General features: G+C 54.2%; 1 protein-coding gene across 4 annotated transcripts; it reads right to left on the reverse strand.

Annotated features, from left to right (window-relative positions):
• Positions 1-204: 204 nt before the first annotated feature.
• On the reverse strand, positions 205-12,673 carry RASD2 (RASD family member 2). 4 transcript variants are annotated; one of them, XM_032269712.1, is made up of 3 exons: positions 12,631-12,673; positions 6,257-6,536; positions 205-2,010 (listed from the first exon to the last, which is right to left on the reverse strand). In XM_032269712.1, exons 2-3 carry the CDS (start codon positions 6,525-6,527, stop codon positions 1,481-1,483), a joined length of 801 nt encoding a protein of 266 aa, XP_032125603.1. In that variant the 5' UTR covers positions 6,528-6,536; positions 12,631-12,673; the 3' UTR covers positions 205-1,480. The 4 variants fall into 4 exon arrangements, with proteins under 4 accessions (XP_032125603.1, XP_032125601.1, XP_032125602.1 ...); XM_032269710.1 differs by lacking the exon at positions 12,631-12,673 and adding an exon at positions 11,672-11,807; XM_032269711.1 differs by lacking the exon at positions 12,631-12,673 and adding an exon at positions 7,524-8,316.
• Between the last annotated feature and the right edge of the window lie 8,668 nt (positions 12,674-21,341).

A 21,341-nucleotide genomic window follows, 5' to 3' on the forward strand; every position in this document is an offset into this window, starting at 1 on the left:
TTGCTGTGTGACCTGGGGAAAGCTACTTACCATCTCTGGACCTCAGAAAGACCTATTAGATGCTCACTAAGGTTCCTTAGGGCCCTAAAACTTCAATACGTTTAGACAGATTAAAATACAAAATATGCTTGTTAAGAGCTGATGAGAAGGGCCTTTGGTTTATGGGTTCGAAACCCACCATGCCTGAGTACATGGTGGTACCCAGTACAGCCCAATCCCGGGCACAAGGAAAAGACCCACCCTGAGCTTCTCTGTCAGAGCCCTTCCTGGCTCAGTCCTGAGTCCTAGCTGCTCCTCCCTGCCCCCTCACCACTGTGTGTGCAGAGGGTGGCAGGGCAGCAGGGGTGGGCAGGGGCCAGGGCTGGGGACCCTCTTGGTTTCCTAGGACACAGTGAACCCAGCACCCAGTAGGTGCTTAATAAATGCTTGCGTAACAAGAACAGTAGAGGACAGCTAGGTTCTAGGTGGAGCTGTACCCTGAACTTGCTGGGGGGCGGGGGGGGGGGGCCTGGGGCTCATCATGTCCCTACCGGGCTGTGTCCTTGCCCAGTGGTATCCTCTGTGAAATGGGAGCATAAAAAAGCAGCCGTGGCCTGTCTGCCCCACGCTTGTGCAATCGTCTGCAAACTGTGGAGCTCGATGGCAGAGGTCAATATCTAGCTGCAGACAGGCCACGGGAACCCTGTTCGGGAGCAGAGGAGAAGGCGTCCCTGGTGGAGGCCGTGGATCTGAACTGGGTGAGGACCTGGCCAAGGAGGGGGTCACTAGGCTTTTACAGTACAGTGATTTCCATTTCTACTGCTACACATGACATGAAAACAGCTGCAACCACAATAAAGCACAACTGTCGGGGGGGGACCTGGGAGAGGAGGGACGGGGAGGAGAGGCTGAGGAACGCGGTCAGGAGGTGGGCGTGGTCTAGGTGTGGCCAAGCCCTTCAAACACACAGCCGCGGCTGGCTCAATGTCAGGGGCAGCTGGAGGGGTGCAGAGGCAGCTGAACCGGAGGGCAGGAGTTGCGGGGCTGAGAGAGACATTCTCTCAGCTGCCACCCAAGCCAAGCTGGGTCTTATGCCAGGAGAGAGGAGACCTCTCCCATCTGGGTCCCGGTGTCCTTTCCATCCTGGTTCTTGTCCCAGGAGGTTCCATTTGACGCAGCAATCCTCATCCCTCTGGCATCAGCGTTTCTTCCAACCTCAGGAGAGGAGAGCGTAACTTGGGTCTCTGCGTAACTCTTTAGGCTGCAGAGATGTGTCTTCCCATAGAGGAGCGTAACCACCAAGGAGCTGCGGACGAGGAGACTCGGGGACGCTGTGAGAAGGCAGACGGATATGCGGAGGCAAGTGCCTGGGGGCCTCCAGCCTGGTGCCAAGTCTGTGAACAAGCCTGCCACGGGGGCCTCGGTGGGGGGATGCGCACAGTGGGCATCTGGGGCCACCTCCCTGAAGGCACAGCCCAAGCCCCAGGCCAGCATCCCTTGCTCACTGGATGGTGCACTTGTCCCTCTCGCGGGCCTGGCCTTCCCGAAGAACCTTGGCCTTGATGTACTTGAGGTCACTGTTGACGCTAGGGCGGCGGGCGAAGGGCGAGACCATGCCGTAGGCATCTACCTCCTTGATGCGGCGCATGCAGAAGGGCCTGGGGTGGAAGGCGTCGCCGTACTGCACGGAGATCTTGCGGTGCAGGGCGGGGCTCATCTCGTGCGGCAGCTTGGCCATGCTGAAGAGCACGTAGAACATCTCGTCCACGTTGGTGTTCTTCTTGGCCGACACCTCGAAGTAGGCACAGTTCTCGTCGCCCGACACCAGCAGCTCGGCCTCGGTGGTGGGCACCTGGCGGCAGAGCTCGCCGTGATCGTTCTTGTTGCCACAGATGACCATGGGCAGCTCCCCCGCCTCCTTGGTCTTGTTCTTCAGGCAGGACTTGACCTCTAGGATCTGCTTCTGGAGGCGCTTGACCTCATCGAAGGACTCCCGGTTATCCAGGCTGAACACCAGGATGAAGACGTCCCCTGCAGGGAGAGAGCCCAGGCAGTGAGTGCACCGGCCAGCTGTGCCCCTGCCCTCCTCTCGCCACAGAACATCAGTCCCAACAGCCGGCAGTCACAGGTGCCCTGAGGCAGTGGCCCGGCGTCACTGACTCAAAACCTTCGCCGCGACTCTGTGGGGTAGCTGCGATTATTCTCCCCATTTTCCAGGGCAGGAAACTCAGGACGAGGGGGTTGAAGCCCCTGTTCAAGGTCGCACAGCTAACATGTGGTATCGCATGGTTCGAATATGGTTAACGCACTTCACATTTCCTTGCAGGGCGGGGGAGGGGTGAGAGTGACTTGTGTGGACTGCGTTCAGATAATAATAAAAGTCATTTCCAGGAGAGCAGGGGTCCTGCCTGTCTTGCCCAATGCCTGGTTTGCACCTGGCCTCGTCCACTTAGCTGCAGGTCCTGAAACCTCTGTAATCTCAGTTTCTCTGTCTGTTTCATGCAGATGAAATATGACCTTGCAGGATTATTTTGAGAGTTTTACAAGATCATGAATGGACGGTGGCCTCAGGTGTCAGTGACAATGAGAACGAGGGCCTGCTGGGAGCCAAGCATCAGGTATCTGCCCCAGGCCCACTGTTCTCTTGATTCCTCACTACGCCTCTGTCAAGGAGATTTTGTTACCTTTGTGTTACAGGTGAGCAAACTGAGGCTCAGAAAGGGTACGCGACCTGCCCGAAATCACATAGCTTCTGTGTGGCTAGGCTGAAACTTCTACCTGATTCTGTCCTCACCTAGCTGGTGCCTGGTACAGAGTAGGTGCTCTCGGCTTCTCAAATCATAGGATGAGAAAGTGAGCGCCGGCCTCCAAGGCCCACACCGCCTCCACGGTAACTCACCCACCGCATCACTCAAGGCAGGCTTTGGAGTCTGAAACAGCGGCTGCTGTGGAGATGGTAAGGCGGTGGGGAGGCTGTCTGGATGGGTGCCTCCATCCCAATTTCCAGCTCTTAATAAGCATCTTTCTCACTTTTACTTAAACTCTTTTTTTTTTTTTTTTTTTTGAGATGGGGTCTTGCTCTGTCGCCCAGGCTGGAGTGCAGTGGTGCGATCTCGACTCATTGCAACCTCCACCTCCTGGATTTAAGTGATTCTTCTGCCTCAGCGTCCTGAGTGGCTGGGATTACAGGTGTCCCGCCACCATACCTGGCTAATTTTTGCTTTTGTTTTTGTTTTGTTTTGTTTTCTTGAGACAGAGTTTCACTCTTCTTACCCAGGCTGGAGTGCAATGGCATGATCTTGGCTCACCACAACCTCCGCCTCCTGGGTTCAAGTGATTCTCCTGCCTCAGCCTCCCAAGTAGCTGGGATGACAGGTGCCCAGTACCACGCCTGGCTAATTTTTTGCCTTTTTAGTAGACACAGGGTTTTACCATGTTGGCCAGGATGGTCTTGAACTCCTGACTTTAGGTGATCCACCTGCCTCGGCCTCCCAAAGCACTGGGATTACAGGTGTGAGCCACCACGCCCAGCCAATTTTTGTTTATTTAGTAGAGATGGAGTTTCACCACATTAGCCAGACTGGTCTCAAACTCCTGATCTCAAGAGATCTTCCCACCTCAGCCTCCCAAAGTGTTGGGGTTACAGGCATGAGCCACTGCGTCCAGCCACTTTTGCCCAAACTCTTGATAGCCTTGTGGTTTGGATACAAGATCCCTGTCTCACAGATGAGGAAACTGAGGCCCAGAAGAATTAGCAACTGGCCCAAGTTCTCGAGAGGAGAAGCAAGCAGTTCCAGCTTCTGGCAGAACGGCTGCCTACTTCCTCTGCACCTCCAGAGCACACCATTTGCCCCCACTTACTGGCACATGGCACATTCAGAATGGTGTCCAGGCCAAGGGTGTGCTCCAAACAGTGAGCTCTGGTACAGAGGAGGGCTCCATCGCCCACTCATCGTGGTCTCCTCGGGGCCTGGCACACGGCAGGTGTTCACCAAGGCAGGCTGAATGGATGGGAGTGATGGAGTGAAAGGCACTTGCAAGGCAGCATCAGCTTGGCAACTTTTCCTGCTTGCACTGCCAAACCCCATGCCGTTAGGCTAATCCGGGGCCCCTGAGGACTCGCGGCCTTGACATATTCAAATGCGAGTCTGCAATGCCAAGCATCAGAGATCTGCCCGGCTGGCAGCTGGAGGAAGAGCTCATGGTGGAATTAATGGCTTTCAGAATTTCCTGGGCGGCAGGAAAATGAGGTTGGAAAAATGAGGTTCCACCAGGTTGGAAAATGAGGCACCGGTTGGTGAGTGAAAAAAACAAGCATCAGACAGATGTGCTCAGAATGAGATGCGCTGGGAAAAAGAGCCAGGCACAAATATTCTCCATCGTGGGGATACAAATACTTCACGGAGGCCCGGAAGGCTCCACACCAGATGGCCAGGGTGGCCACCTCGAGGGCAGGGGCAGGAGCCCGGGATGGGGGACATGGGTCAAAGGGGCATTAGCTTTATCTGCAGCATTTGCAGGAGGGTGTGCTTGTGTATTACTTGTGTCACTGAAAATTCATGCTGAAAACAGGCACAGGCTTCCTCTCTTCATCTCCCGCCTCCCTTCCTCTGTCATTAGCCTTAGTTATGGCAGTGGGTACCCAGTCCCCTCCCGAAGGCTGGGAGGGTTGACACCCATTCAATCAATATGCATCATGTGCTGGAAGCTCCCGCCACAGGACTTATGTGGACTGCGTTCAAATAATGATAAAAGTCATTTCCAGGAGAGCAGGGGTCCTGCCTGTCTTGCTCAATGCCTGCTTTGCATCTGGCCTCATCCGCTTAGCTGCCAGCTGTCTCGGGCGGTCCTCACAGCCTCCCCATGGGGTCTGAGGTTAAGCCCACTGTGCAGCTGGAGAGGCTGAGACTCAGATGGGATGCATATACCTCTGGTCACACATTTAAGCCAAGAGGCCCAGATGGGATTCGAACACAGGTTGACCCAGGGCTCTCCTAACTACATGCCCCTTCTCCAAAACTTGGGGTGGAGTGGGGAGCTTGATTGCTGTTTGGGTCAGATGCTCCAAAAAGCCAGCCTGGAAGAGGAAGCACTCAAGGAGGGCTCCCCCGACCCCCCGTGGCCTCAGTCTTGGCCTTGAGGCCTGGGGCAGGGCTGGGCATGGCATGGGTTTCACGGTGCGGAAGTTATCTCCGTTTGAGGGTTATCTTAATGATGACTAGAGAGCCACCTGCTCACTCCTTCCCTTATCCCTGGCCAGCAACAGCAGGGGCATGGCTTGGGAAATGATTGTCGGAGCAGGCCCATGACAAATGCTGACTCAACAGAAGTCCCTTGGGATTTATGCACTTACTATCTGCCCACCAAGTGCTTTACATATATTCACTCATTCAATTCTCACTGTGCCCTTAGGATGAGTGCTGATGCGATGCTGATTTAATAGGTGAGAACACTGAGGCATAGAGAGAAAATCCCTTGCCCTGAGTTACAAAACCAGGAAGCAGTGGAACCAGGACTCAGACCCAGGCTCTGGGTCCCGGGTTTAATCTCCCTGTCCCACTGTACTGCTTCCAGCAGAGCTGAGAGACCGTGGTGTGGTTTTGTCTGAGAATACAGAAGCAGGCTGCCTTTACGAGCTGTGGGACCACTGGACCGAGTCCCTTAACCTCTCTGGGCTCCAGTTTCTCCAATTCTAAAAATGGAATGAATAAACTATTTACTTCTGAGGGTTAAATAACCACATGCCAAGCTCTAAGAACAGGAGCAGGCCCACTGCTCCTGATAAGTGTCAGCTGCCATCACCATCACTGTGACTATGACCAAGGCCCCTTCCCTTTGGGGACTACTCCCTGGGTCCTGCCCTTACCTCTCTAGGAGGTGGCAAAGGCCTGGGGTGTGGGAGACGTGAGCCCTGTGGACTGACCTTGGGCCTCGGAGCTCTGCTGGGTCATCTCCAGAGGAGGGAAGCAGAAGGCTGGGCATCATTCTGTTCCCTAGAAAGGAATATCCCTGGGGCACGCTGCTATCAGCTCCTGATCTGGAAGGTGGCACCGACAGCCATGAGTAATCGATCTGGAGTCTAACAGAATGGAATCGAGCCCCTGCCTCCATCACTGGTTCCAGCAAGTGACAAAACCTCTCTGAGCCTCATTGTGCAAGGATGACGCCTGTCTCAGACGATGGCTGTGCAAGTACCATGCACACTGCCAAGCGCGCAGCACATTCCACACCCATGTCCCGGCCCTGCCACCCCAGCCCCGGCACCGGCGGTCCTCACCTGTGAGGATGGAGAGCCTGCGCATGGCAGGGAAGGGGTGGTTGCCGGAGGTGTCCAGGATGTCAAGCTGGTACATGTCGCCGCGGATGTTGTACACCTTGCGGTGGAAGTCCTCGATGGTGGGTGTGTACTGGTCCTCGAAGCGGCCATTGAGGAAGCGAGACACGATAGAGCTCTTGCCCACCCGAGAGGCACCCAGCACCACCATACGGTATGAGTTCTTGGCGGGCACACTGAGCGTGCAGTTCCCGCTGGACAAAGTCTTCATCATGGCTCGGGGCTGCAACAAAGAGCAAGGGAAGTAGTCATCGGGGGCCCCCGGCCTGGCCCCACCGCCCATTGTTAGAGGACTTGGCCCCCTCTCTTGGGGACTCTGTCTAGGTCTCGGTTTTTCTGTCTGTAGAATGGAAATGTCAGACAAGGTCCTGAGGGGCCTTGGAGTTCTACCCTCTCATTCATTCCTGCCCTTGCCTTCATTCCTTCATCCACTGACACCATCCGTTCATTCACCCTTTGGTTTGAGCAAGCACCAGACTGCTGGGGTTTGAACCCTCGACTTGCCTCTTGCTACTGATCTTGGGCAAGCGGCTTAACCTCTCTAGGGGTCACTTTTCTCATCTACAAAATGAACCCAACTCGCAGATCTGCTGCAAAGGACTCAGCACATGGAGAAATCTCAAAAACGGTATCTCTTGCGAGAATCCATTCTTTCCCTGGTTCATCCACCTGGCTTTCCGGGAGCCTGTGATTATTCCAGGATAAGACATGGGGAAGGCACTAGCATGCATTTTTTTTAAACCTGGGGCCGGCGGGGAAAGGGGGTTCTGTGGCCATTCAGCCCTCCTGGGAAGAAGGGAATGCTGTGTCCACACCACATGCTCCAAGCCCGATGCCTGGGGTTGCTCCTGCAGCCATCCCGGGAGGACCCACCTTTAGACCTGTGCTCTGCATCTGGCGGTCTCCCTCCCGCTCCATGGCCTGCCTGCAGATTTTTGCCTCCCAGGCCCTAGGTGTTTACTTGCCTCTGGGGGACCCCAAGGCCCAGAGTAGAGGATGTGGGATGGGGAGTAACCCATGGCTGGCTCAAGCATCCCTCACAACTCCAAGGGTTAATGGTTCTGGAGCAAATCCACAGCTGTCTATGGGAGCCCCTTGACCTCATGAAAAGAGGCTGACATGGGTCCAAGCTCTTGTATAAACAAACCCACGGGCTCCACCAGGCCCACCCCAATGGCCCTTCGCAGCCCAGCCCTCCCTCCTTTCCTACCTCAGTGCCCACCAGAATCGCCCCAGATCCCCTGAGCCCAGTCTCCGTAGTTCGTTTGAGCTCTGCTGAGATCAGCCTCCACTCCTTTGCTCAGGCTACCCCCTGCAGAACGGCCTCCTCCCCTTCAGGGTCTGGCTCAAGTGCCACCTGTTCTCTAAAGGCCTTTCTCATCCCGCCACTCCAGGAGGAGTCCTTCCTCTCTCCAGAGGAGAGCTTTCCAGCCCCTGAACTGCAAGTGGGCACAGGCCTGCTGAAGTATCAGTCCCCTTGGTCCTCTGCAGGCTGCCACAGGTTGTGCAGGTTGGCCACTGCACAAGGCACCGGCTGGGTGGGCATGTAGGGGCTGCATCCCAGAGGTGGGGGCATCTTGTGTCAAGGAAGAGGCACTGTTTTTATATTCACACAAAGCGCTGTATGTGCCAGCCTCGCTCCCCACCCTGGGATGCCCCATGTCGGTTTCCTTGAGTGCCTCGTCCATTGGCCCAAGGCGCTTTCCAATACCATCTCTTTCCGGTTATCATGATGCCAAGGTCTGGGGTGGCCCCTCGAGGTGGAGAGATCGCCTGCGTGCGAGTCCCCGGCACACATCTGGGTCTACTCACCCTGTCCAACTACCAGTCTCTGTGCAGGAAACCGGCTCTCAAAGATACCTTTGTGAAAAGCCCTGATTGGTGGTATTTGCCCATTTCCATGAGGTGAATGCTCCCACCACGGTCAATTCTAAGCTGCCAATGTGACTTGGATGAATGAATCACAAAGAGGCGCACACAATAAGCCAGCTCAGCACACGGCAGACCCCAGGCCTGGAGCCACAAGGACAACAACTGTGGCCACCTAAGCCCATGCAGTGTGCCAAGCTGTGCACTAAGTATAGAAATAATCATAGCTGGCATTTATTTTGCAGCTAAAATATGCCAGAATGTTCTAAGGGCTGCACACATGTTAACCTATTTCTCCCTTTAGTAATCCCAGAAAGCAGGTGGTGTTTTTCTCCAATTTACCGATGAGGAAACTGAGGCACAGAGAGGTTACATTACTTGCTTACAGTTACACAGCCAGTAACCAGCAGAGGAGGCGTTTGATCCCAGGTGGTCTGCGCCGCGCTCAGGAGGCTACATGACTAGCCTACTTCATTAATAGGGGAGCCTGGGCAGTAGTTCAAGCCTAAGACCCCAAGTCCTCCACCCAGTTCCCGCCTAAAGCTGTCTTTGAATTTATCCCACAAAACTGCCATGCCATGTACACAGCAGGAGCTCAATAAATGGTCTGTACATTAATCAAATGGCAAATGGCTCTGTCTTTGGGCTTGCCTGAATTTCCCCTCTGGGACCTTCTCTCCTCAGCCTCAACCACCTGACTGGCCCAGGGGCCATGCTAAGGACGGCCTCCCCACCAGGGCAGCCCTGATGAGGTGCCCAGGGCATAGGTGTGGGAGGCAGGAAATGAGAGAGAAGGGTGGAGAGGGGGTTACTGCCAGACCACAGCAGGGAGCCCTTCTCAGTCTCTGCCAGGTTGTCTCAGCCAGCCTGGGCCTTCAGCAGAGATGGGGAGAAAGAACACCCCCCCAAGTCCCTCTGCAGAGAGTTTGACTTTGCTGGTGGTCACTTCTGTCTAGATAGAGGACAGGAAAGGGGCCAGAAGCTCCCAGGGACAGTATTTGTCTCCAACACTGCCCTGCCCAGCCTCCAGCCCAGAGCTTGGTACAGACGAGCTAATAGCAATGACTGAATGGGCTTCAGGGAGTCAGAGAGAGCAGGCAGGGAGTCACAGAGGCAGAGAATCAGAGAGAGGAGGCAGGGAGTCAAAGAGAGAAGGCAGGGAATCAGAGAGAGGAGGCAGACAGTCAGAAAGAGGAGACAGAGAGAGGAGGCAGGCAGTCAGAAATAAGAGAGGGAATCGGGAAGGGCAAAAAAGGAGGAAAAAATACTCTGTGGCTTTTATTACTGAGAAAAGACTGATTCTTCACATGGCGTGAGTCACGTGGGGCTGTGTGAGACATTTGTACACCTGGACACCAGGTGACAGTGCCTCTGCAGGCTCCGCCTCCCACCCCCACATCTTTCTTCCCTCTCCTCCCCCAGAGGTGGCACCATGGGCAGCCTCGTGGACACAGCTCTCCTCTGCAGCCTGTTCTCCCTTCTCCACCCTCAGCCAGGCTGACCTCACATAGCAAGCAGCAGGCAGGGCTGCGTTTGAAGGACCCTTTGGGAATTTAGAGTCCAATATCAATGACTGAATGGATTTCAGGAAATCAGAGAGAGGAGGCAGAGAATCAGAGGAAGTAGGGAATCAGAGAGGGGAGGCCCACAGAGGTAGGAGATTCAATAGAGACCCCCTAGCAGCACAGGTATCTGAATGCATGTACTGTGACTTCTGAGCCCACCACACAGCCATTCTGAGGAAGGTGGGAGGCAGAAAGTTTCCAGAGTAGGGATGAGGAGGTGACATCCTGGGGGCACAGTAACCACAGCCAGGAAGGCATCCATCAGCCCACTTGACTAATGGGGACATTGACACTCAGAGAGGTTAAGTCATTTGCCCCAGTCCACACAGCAGACGACTGGCTGGGCTGGGATCAGAACCAGGCTTTGACTCCAAAGCCTGGCTCTTAACTCTATGAAAATCCACCCCCAGACCGAAACTTGTCTTTTTCAAAACACTGTCTGACTCAGTGAAGCCTCAGCTGGCGTCAGGCAGGGAGGTGACCCCTGAGGCATATTATATTCTCACTCCCTCTCTGCCTGCAAGCAGTGGGGCAGGGAGGGGGTAGGCACCTCCCAGGATTCTCCCCCAACCCTGCCAGCCAGCTCCCAGCATGTGCACACGTGGATTTGCCACTTCTCCCTGGAGCCTCTCCCCCAGGGCCTGCCCGGAGAATGGAGGGGTCACACAGGCACAGGCAGCAGGACGTCTGGACGTGTCCTCCCGGTGTGTGCCCCAGAGTCTGTTTCACTGGACTCCCTCTCCTCCACCCTCCCATGCCTCCTCCATCAGCACACACTCAGCCTCTTTGGACACGTACATTGCAGTCACTGGTCTCCAGCTGCCACTTTGAGAGTCCGGGGGCTTGGCAAAGCCAACCCCATCAAAGCCAACCCCATCTGGCAGCTCAGATGGTAGAAGGTAGGCAGGCATCTGGCTTCCGGCAGGCCAGCTCTGCCTCTCACCAGCCCAGCACCACTGGGCAAATGACGTGGCTTCCCACCGCTCAGGTGACTCCTTGTTAATGGTAAGAAACAAACCCCCTGTGTAGCCCTGGGCTTCCAATAAGTTTGGAGGCTGCCCTAGCTCCTGGCCCGCCGCAAACCTGAACACACGCTGGGTTCTTTTCTTTGGGGCACTTTCTCTTGGCAGTCATGGGGCTGCCTAGAGCAGCGGGTGAGGCTGAGCTGGAATTCGGGCACTGGTCTTGGATCCCATCTTGTCTGACACCACCGGAGGCCTGAATCACCGGCTCCTGACCTGCCTGCCCGCTCCCAGCCTGGCTTCCCACCTTCCATGAGGTCTTGGACAATATCCCCCATCATCCTCCCAGTGCTGGGGACATGGGGAGGGGAGGGCACAGAGAGGCCTCCAGAGCTGCCTTCAGGGCCCTCCAAGACAGCTAAGTTACAGGAAACCCCTCCTGGGAAGGGAGTCATCCAGGAAAGTTACTCTACACCAACCCAGAGAAAGCTCAAGAACTCTGGATGAAGGGACGAGCTTCTTAATCTTCCTTCCCCACCTCCAGGTATGTAGGCTGCAGCCAGCTCCAGAAGGGGGACAGGAGTGTTTGAGGAAGTTGACTCTTCTTCCCTGAGCCTCAGTTTCCTCCTATTTAAATGGGCTATTACTCTAGCTCTCTTAAATGGAAAGCCTCTGGCACCAAAACTAGCACATAGTAGAAGCTCAATGCATCTTTCTTTCCTGGGATAAGTAAAGGGTCTAGCACCGAGTCTGACACATAGATAGAGTAGGTGCTCAACGAATTTAATTTTCTCTAGGTACGTAAAGTTGCCAGACGATCCCTGCACATAGGAGGTGCTGTCAATTTCACTTTCTCTGGGTCATGCAAGGAACCACTGGGCTTTCCTACCCCAAGCCTCTACCCTTTCTTACCGGCTGCTCCTCTTCCCTCAGATCCCCAGGTCTGTTGGGGTGTCTCCTACCTGGGAATGGCGGGCTGGGCCTCTGGTTCGGCTAGAAGAGCTGCTTGGAAGCGCCGGGAGCTGCGGGGAGCCGCCTGATGCTCCAGCCGCCGCCGAGCCTCCCAGAGTCTGTGGCGCCTCCTGGGTCACTGCGCCCGGATCCTCCCCTGCGCGGCTCGGGGTGCCGGGCTGGGCGCGGCCGGGCAAGGAGGCGCGAGGAGCCGGTGCCCCATGGGTGGGCTCCGAGGGCTCGGCGGGGCCCGGGCAGGGGGCGGGCTCCGGCTCGCCGCCGCGGGCCCTGCCCTGCCCCGAGCCGGGGGCCTCCTGCTCAGCCAGGTGCCCGGAGGCTTGGGGATGTCCGATCCGGGGGTCCCCGCCTGGGGCTCTGGGGCCGGGGGGAGAGCGGTAGGGGCGACTCCGGTGATGAAGGAGCAGCCCCTAGAGATTCGGGGACTGGGGGTCCTTTAGAGGTGACTGTAGGTGCGTGTCCCGGGTGGGCGAACCCTCCTGGTCGCCTATGCCACCTTCTCCGCCTGCCCCGAAAAGGATCGCTCGAATCGGGGGCAACGGGCTGGCGGGCTCGGCCGCGGCCTCCTCCTCTGCCCGCGGCTCTGCAGCTCTCCCCGCGCCGGAGGGACGGCTCCTTTCTCCCCGCGCGCGGCGACACCAGCAGCTGAAGGAGGAGCAGGGAGCTCTGCTCCGCTCGCGTGTGGGAGGGGGCCTTGAACGCCGCCCCAAGGTTTCGCAGCTCCGAGTTAGCATCAACCGGCTCCTCCTCCTCCTTCACCTCCTCCCGTCCCCAGAGGGGGAGAACTTTGCGCGTGGCCTGGCTTCTCCCTCCTTCCCTCTCCTGCAGGCAGACGCCCCTCTGCCACCCGCAGGGGGAGGAGGTCGCTGAGCCTTCCGAAAGGTGGCAGAAACCCAGGCTCCCGACGGCGGTCCCAGCGGCGCCCTCCTGCGCCCCTGCGAGCGTCGCTCACCTGCCCCCCGCGAGCCGCGCGTCCCGTCGCCCAGCGCCCGCGTCTGCCCTCCGGAGCCCGCTCGCCCCGCCCCGCCCCGGCGCCCGGCCAATGGGAGGCGGGTCCCGCGGCCCGGCCCCGCCCTCCACGCGCGCGGCCTCCCGGGCACCGCCTTCTGCGGTTCCGCGTGTCCTGGCGCTTGGGGCCGGGGCCGTTGGGGGCGGCCCGAGGCGCCGGGCGCGCGCACCTTGCCCGGAAGGCTGCACGGGCCTCGGAGGCTGACGTCTGCGCGCTCGCTCACACGCACGCTCGGCCCGGCCGCAGGTGACCCGCGTGGGGTCCGCCTGCCTGCCTACTCGCCCGGGGTGCCCAGCTGCTTGCCGAGCGCGCCGCGGCTCCAGCGCCCTCCTCCTTCGCGGAAGTCTCCGGGTGCCTTCCCACGTGTCCAACCTGCCCGTTCCAGCCGCTTCCGCCCTCCCGAGGTCTTGGTGCCCACGAGACCCTGCGGACTGGCACATGGATCGTGCACGTGTCGCCTAGAGGGGCCGGGAGTCACCTTGGCTTAGTGGCCAGAGGTCTTCGAGGCATGCCCGTCTCAGAGAGCGCGGCCGGGGACACACCGGGTGCCTTGGGCAGGGCCTCTTCCGCCGGCATTCTCCTTTTTCACTTTTAAGCAAGGGGCTTGACCTGGGACCAACATCAGGCATTCTCACTGGGCCATATCGCCACACCACTTATTACTTAATATATTTTTTTTGAATACCAGATCTGCTTTCCCCACCCCTTCAACACTTGATTTTAGAGAATCATTATATCACTGCCTTAAATGGGAAAGCAGTATCACTTGCCATAAATAGAAAGTAAGAGTTAAAATAAGCACAGTGAAAACAAAGCAAGGTTATTAAATCTAACTGGAAACTGTGGCCTGCCAAGGCTTGAGATGTGCCCTCAATGAAAAAGGAAGATTGGCAAGGTTTAGTGAGGTGTTAAACATTCATTAGCACCTAACAGAGACTTTCTCCTTCACTTATCAGGAGGCTTCAAAGAGAATGTTCTCATTGTGTGATAAAGCAAAGGGATGTGGTGCGTCTTGTGTCTCTCAGTTCCAGATCCCTGAACCTCAGAGATGTCTGCCAGCCTCACCCTCAACCCCAGACCTGGCCTTCCTACCTCATGAGAGGCAGCAGGAATTAGGGAGGGCACCTGAGGGGCCCGCTCCATTGGCTGAGAGATTGGCGTTCAAGTCCTGTCTCGGTAACTACCTAGATCTCTGACCCTTGGCCAGTCATGAAAAGTCTCTGGACTCTGGTTGTGCCATCTCTAAAATGGGTATGATATTGCAGGGTCCACGGAATGACAGAAGTGCTGTAATGGCCTGGGACTTTGAGTACGGAAAGTGACTTGCTTTGCTTGTCTCTGCAGCATCTTGAGATTCTCCAGCAAAGCTGACCAGAGAGGATGGGGCAGGTCGGGTTGGAGGGTGCAGTACCTGTACTACCTAGTTGTGTTCAATGCCTCGATATAGGCCACAGAGGGGCTCAGGGGATGTGCCCAAGGTCACCTGGTGGCAAGTGGCAGGATCGCAGCCAGGTGCATTTTCCACATCCAGACTTTGCCTCTGGAAACTGGCTTCAGCCCCGGAGCGTTTGTGCTGGGCATGACGCACAGAGGCTGCGAGCCTTGAGCTGGCAGTGAACTTGGCAGTGGGAGGTGAGCAGGGTGCCACGCTTCACCTAGAAGGCTGGGATCAGGAAGGCTCAGGCCGCCGGGCCAGCTCTGCCACCCCCATCACAGAAATGTGGCAGGCAGCCCAGGGACCCATGGCTCCCTGCTTCTGCAGAATTGTCCAACAGAATGGGTCATGCCCCACTGACCATAACCCCGTAGCGAGGGGAGCTAAATGTGGAGTGAGAGGCCAGGGAGGTCCATTTGACCCAGCCTCTGCCTTCTGCACCTCCCCTCCCCCCTCCCCAAACAGAATGGCTCAGTCAATACACAAGTACACCTAAGGGACCCACTGATGCCCAGGGAAGCTTTGTGTGGCAACAGCACACTCCCCATGTGTGCCTATTTTCCCCTTCCCCGCTTCCGACACTCCACTTGCCTCACCATTTCTCACTGGACCCTTTGTCATAGCTGCCCCTACATCACCAGTCTCCCTGTCATCCCCTTTCTGCCATATAACCTGTGACCATGTTAGTCCTGTCCTAAAAATGCCACCTCCTGCTCAAGAATTTTCAAGGGCTCCCCATTGCTTAAGATATAAAATCTTGGGCCGGGTATGGTGGCTCACATCTATAATCCCTGCACTTTGGGAGGCCGAGGTGGAAGGATCACTTGAGGCCAGGAGTTTGAGACCAGCCTGGCCAACATGGCGAAACTCTGTCTCTACTAAAAATATAAAAATTAACCAGGCGTGGTGGCATGTGCCTGTAATTCCAGCTACTTGGGAGGCTGGGACATGAGAATCCCTTGCACCCGAGAGGCAGAGGTTGCAATGAGCCGAGATTGTGTCACTGTGCTGCACCCTGGGAGACAGAGCAAGATCTGTCTCAAAAAAAAAAAAAAAAAAAAAGATATAAAATCTAAATTCCTTATCCTAGCATACAAGGCCTCCAACCTCCTATCAGGATGCGATTCCCATCATGCCCTGCCCCCAGCCTACATTCCGGCAAAATCAAACCACTTCTGGGTAAAGAACCCAGGCTTCCCCTCCTCTGGGCTTGTGTATGCTGGTTTCTTATCAGGGATACCCTTTTCTCTATATTTACCCATCAAACTCCTACACATCCTTCAAAGCACTGTGTCCACACCTCTCCCCACAAAACTTAATCCCAGCCTTTCTAATGGTGTGGATCTCCTCCTCTGTGCCCCCACAGCACCAAAGCTTGGCTCTTGCGCTGTGTGTAACTGAGCCTCTCTTTAAGCCTCAGTTTCTTGGCCTGTAAAGTGGGTGTTACAATAGTAGCTGCCTCTGAAGTTGTTGGGAGGATTAAAATAAACTGCTAAACGCTTCGCACACGGTGGCCTTCGCCACGAGTACTTTTACCATAGCCCGTGTTACGTCCTGCCTCATGTTTTAGACACACGCTTCGTCACCCCCATTAGCATGTGAGCTCCTCCAAGTGGGGACCGAGCCTGATTCATCCTTGTATTCCCACATCATTAAGGGTAGCGTCTCACACGTTGTAAGTTTTTAATGAATGCTTATTGAATTGTGTTCAGCCAAACAGTCTCAGAGCAGAAGAAATACACAAACTCTCCTTGGAGACGGGGAAGGGGCGGACAGACACAGTGAGGAGAGTTTCATCTGGTCCTCCTAACAGCCACACTTACAAAAGGGGAAACTGAGGTTCCGGGAGACTGTTCAAAACCAGGCAGCTAATGAGAGGCTGAGCTGGGGTCCAAGAGAAATTATTCCAACAGGAAAAGAGGCATTTGCCTAATGTCCTGTTACACCCCCGGCTGCTTTTCTGGAACAGTAGTTTCTAATGCTGGCGACACATTAGAATCACCTAGGGGAGCTTTTAAAAGATATCAGAACCCAGGCTCCCCATTTGGAGATGCTGATTTAATTGCTCTGGGGTTGGGTTTCATCACCACACAGTTTAAAGCTCCCCTAAGTCATTCTAATGTGCAGCCACAGTTGCTAGAGCAGTGGTTCTCAAAGTGTGGTCCCTGGACCAGCAGTGTTAGCATCATCCAGGACTTGTCGGAAATGCAGAATCTCAGGCCTCACCCCTGGCCCATGAACCTGAAGCTTTGGGAGTGCGGCCAGGCCACCTGATTTAAACCAGCCCTCCTGGTGATTCTAATGTATGCCAAAGTTTGAGAACCGCTGGCCAGAAGATTGGAGTTGGCGATACCATAGAAGTTATGTGGCCTGGCCTTCCTGTCTTGTAGACAACGACACAGTTTGTGGCTTGACCAAGTTCAACGCATGCCAATGACAGGCTAGACCCAGAACCCAGGACTTGACCCAAACACAGCGTTCTTTCCTGCTGAATGCGTCATCCCAGACTACACAGCCCCTAACTGAGTCTCTTGCCTTGGTAGACCTGGGCATCTGTGCCAGCCTTGAACTTCAGCAGAGGTCAACGGGTCACCAGCTGCATAAGCTCAACTGGATTGGGGCACTGGGTCAGGTGCCAGTCAGTACAGAGGACACACAGCTGGAAGAGGCTTGTATATCATCTGGTAGTCAGGACCTCACAAAACATCCCTGAAGGCAGACTGGTAATGACATGGAAGGAGGGGTATCCCCCAGGCTAAAGATCAACAGGAGCACAGCTGGACCAGACACCCTCTGCCTCCTTCCCTGCGTCTGACCACTTCTGCCGCCTGCTGCCCCTCCCCCCACCCACTGAATCTGATGATCCGAGCAAACCCCAACTCAGTCAGGAGTCTGGGTTCTAATCCCAGCTAAACAGAAGTCTGCTGTGTGACCCTTGAATGGCCTGCTTAACCTCTCTGACCCTCATTTCCCAGTATTCTTCCTCTCCTTTATGCTCCAACCAAAGAGACTGACTTGTTCCCTGAGCTTGCCAGGCTCTCTGCACCCCAGGTCACTGTCATGCCAGAGCCTGAGGGGCCTGTCATCTCTGGATTGCCAGCACACTCCTAGTTTTCCTCCTGGAATCAAGCATCAGTGGCTCTGGAAAGTCTTGGTTGCTCTCTCTTCTGTGCTTCATGGAGCTGCCTTGCAGAAATCTCTTGCTTTTTGGATTCAGCCCTCACTGTCTGAATTCTTGCTATTCATATCTGAAACCTGGGGTCTCAATAGATTTGGATAATGCAGCATCTTTTACTCTCTGAACTTCCTATGTAAACTTTTTTTTTTTCTTTTTTGGAGACAGGGTCTTGCTCTGTAGCTCACGCTGGAGTGCAGTGGTGTGATCGTGGCTCACTGCAGCCTCGACCTGCCGGGCTCAAGCCATCCTCCCGCGTCAGCCTCCTAAATACCTAGGACTACAGGCATCCACCATCACACCTGGCTAATTTTTGCATTTTTTGTAGAGACAGGGTCTTGCTATGTGGCCTCAAACTCCTGGGCTCAAGCAAGCCTCCCACCTCAGCCTCCCAATGTGTTGAGATTACAGGTGTGAGCTGCTTCCCCCTGCCAGAACTTGCCATGTAAACTCTTGATGTCCAGAATCAATACCCAAATAGGTTTGAAAAGCACATAATAAACTGTCATGGTGTCCCCACCTTCTCGAGAGGAGAGGTGGTACTTGTCACTTCGTGTGCAGCAAAAGATGGTTTAATGAATAAATAGTGGTCAGTTTCTTCCTCTGGCCAACAAGAACGTTGCATGCTCTGAGATCCCATCTGAGTATACATTTCCAAGCTGGTTGAATCCCACCACAGTTGATTCAGGTGCCTTCCAGCCTATATGTTGTTTTTATGCAAATAAAGGAAAGGTTCCTTTTCAAGGCAGAGGCAGCGTTTCTTTAAAGTGCTCAGCTTTGAGGGGAAAGGCACAAGCTATTTTCTAGCTGAGTGGCCTTGAGCAGTAAACAACCTACACAACCATACAGGGCAGCCCTGTGTGACCTCATCTAGTTCTTGAAGAATGTACCACAGAACATTTTGGCAGGGAGCCATGATGACTACGAGTGTGATCATTACAACCAGGTTGGGCTACGCTGAGTGAGCAGCCAGGAGAGAAAGAGCCGGAGTGGACCAGAGGCTTGCAATCATAATGAGGACCATTAGTGGAGCCTTTGCAGGCACTGGGTGGGTTCCTGTAACTACGTGGACCCATTTTAGCCGAACCACAACCCTATGTGGGGGGGTATTAGTAGAGTCATTTGTAGATGAGAAAACTGAGGCTGATAGGAACCTAACTGGGCTGACGACACCTAGGCAAAGAAGAGGGGAGAGGCGGACAAACACAGTGAGGCAGAGTTTCGTTTAGTTCTCCTAACAGCCCCACTTACAGAAGGGAAAACTGAGTCTGCTTGATGGCAACAGCTGCCTGGGCTAGGATCTGCTCTCAGATACAGCAGCAGCAACCACAGCTGCCTGTGTGTGAAAATGCTCATGCTGCCCACAGAGGCTGCCTGTGAAGCATGCAGGGCAGGGTTCTTGTTTCTGTTTTTCAGGTGGCAGAACGGGCACTCAGAGATGTTGCACAACTTGCCCAAAGTCCCTTGACTAGTAAGAGGCAGAGCCTGGACTTAAAGACATCTGGGTGTTTGAACAACCATCCTTTGATCTTTTTATGATGCCCTGTTGTCTTCTTAAGGCTTGGCCTGTATCCCTGTATCCCTCCATCCATCTAATGTCATCACCATCATTACCATCATTATCACCATCATCCTCATTATCACCATCGCCATCATCACCATCATCATCATCATCACCACCATCATCACCATCATCACCATTATCACCATTATCATCACCATCATCATCACCACCATCACCACCATCATCACCATCATCATCACCACCATCATCACCATCACCACCATCACCACCATCACCATCATCACCATCATCATCATCACCACCATCATCATCATCACCACCATCACCACCATCATCACCATCATCACCATTAGCATCACCATTATCATCACCATCATCATCACCACCACCATCACCATCACCACCATCATCATCCCTATCATCACCATCACCATCATCACTATTATCAGTCATCATTACTGTCATCATCACCATCATCACCATGATCACTATTATCATCACTCTCATCATCACCATCATCAACCTCACCATCAACACCACCATCATCATCGTCACCATCATCATCATCATCACCATCATCATCACCATCACCATCATCATCACCACATCTCACCATCATCACCATCATCACCATTATCATCACCATCACCATCACCACCATCACCATCATCATCATCACCACCACCATCACCATCATCACCATCACCATCATCACTATTATCAGTCATCATCACTGTCATCACCACCATCATCACCACGATCACTATTATCATCATCACTGTCATCATCATCACCATCATCACCACCATCATCATCACCATCATCATCCTCACCATCACCCCTATCATCACCATTGCCATCCCTATCATTACCGTCATCACCATCATCGTCATCACTATTATCAATCATCACTGTCATCATCACCACCATCATCATCCCTATCATCACCATCATCATCATCACTATTATCATCATCACTGTGATAACAATATCATCGTTATCATCTTCATCATCCCATCATTCCCATCATCACCATCACCATTATCACCACCACCACCACCACCATCACTATCATCACCATCATCATCACCGTCATCACCATCGTCAGCATCATCACCACCATCAACATCACCACCATCACCACCATCATCACCATCATCACTGCCATCATCACCATCATCATCATCACCATCATCACCATCACCATCATCACCATCACCACCATCACCATCATCACCATCATCACCATCATCATCATCACCATAATCACCACCATCATCACCATCATCACCATTATCACCATCACCATCACCATCGCCATCATCATCATCACCATCATCATCATAACCATCATCATTACTGTCATCATCACCATCTCTCAAGCCCATGAACCTTTTGCTCCTCTTTAGGAGTTTATTGGTCTCTTGGCCTGGGCCTCGTGTGGTCCAAATGGAGACACTGGGGCAACACAACTTCCTTCAGCTTTCTCCCTTCAGACAGGATTTGACAGATGTCTCCTCCATCTTCTATCACATCTGAGCCTTCCAACAGCCCTGGGAAACATGCAGAGCCAACTACTATGTAGGAGTGAAGCTGGGGCAGCAAAGGTTCCATGGCAATGGAGGAACAATAGGCCTTCTCACCTAACGTTTATCAACTGCTCTCCTTATTCCAGGCTCCAGCTGGGGAGGCAGGCCCTGCTCTCAATCTGCTCCAAAGTTAACTCATTTAACTTTCTCAACACCATAGAAGGAGTGTCTTATTATCCCCGTTTTCCAGACAAGGAGACTGAGGCTCAGAAAGGTGAAGTAACTTGTCAAACGTCACTCAGCAATAATTGGTGGAGCTGGGATTCTTAGTCTGTTTTCTGGACTCTGGAGTCTGCTGTCTCTGCTACAGGAACCACCTCCCATGCAGCTCCCTGGGGGTAGCACATCCTGTTTCTCACCTGGAATCTTCCATGATCCCCTTTAACCAGAGGATACTGAAGACCCTGGGATTTAGCACAACCCTCCGGATTCTGGCAGCAGCTGAGCTGCTGGCCTGGCACCTGCTGTCTACAGAGCAGGCACCTGTAAGCCCTCCGTCTAAGGGACACTGGGAGACCAGGCTCCCAGAGGCTTAGCCGAACTCTGTGTGACTTGGTGGCTCAGCCCCAGCCTCTACCTCCATTTCTGGTGTTATATTACCTGGAAACAATGGGACAGAGGGGCCTTGGCAGTGCCTTTTTCTTGGACACCTTCTCCCCACTCCCCATCAACATTGTCCACTCTTTCATTTACCCCTGAGTGCCAGGTGTGATAGAAAGAGCACAAGCTTGGCCACCGCACAGACCCTGTGCGGTTCAAATCCTGACTCTGCCTCTCACCTTATCTTGGCTTTGGACAAGCTAGTTCTCTCTGAGCCTCAGTTGCCTCATCTGTCAAAACGGGCTGTTGTGAGGAGTCATTCACTCCATCATTCAGTCATTCAACAAATACTTACAGAACACTGGGCTGGGAGCCAAGCAGTACTTCAGG

Source organism: Sapajus apella, unplaced genomic scaffold (assembly GCF_009761245.1).
Source record: "Sapajus apella isolate SASKATOON/1434 unplaced genomic scaffold, GSC_monkey_1.0 scaffold197, whole genome shotgun sequence".
NCBI lineage: Eukaryota > Metazoa > Chordata > Mammalia > Primates > Cebidae > Sapajus > Sapajus apella.

Excerpts from the sequence above, each read along its gene's own strand:
- RASD2 (XM_032269709.1), bottom strand. Across the intron at positions 2,011-6,256 it reads CAGGCTCTCCATCCTCACAG|GGGACGTCTTCATCCTGGTG; the intron begins GTGAGGACCGCC and ends CTCTCCCTGCAG.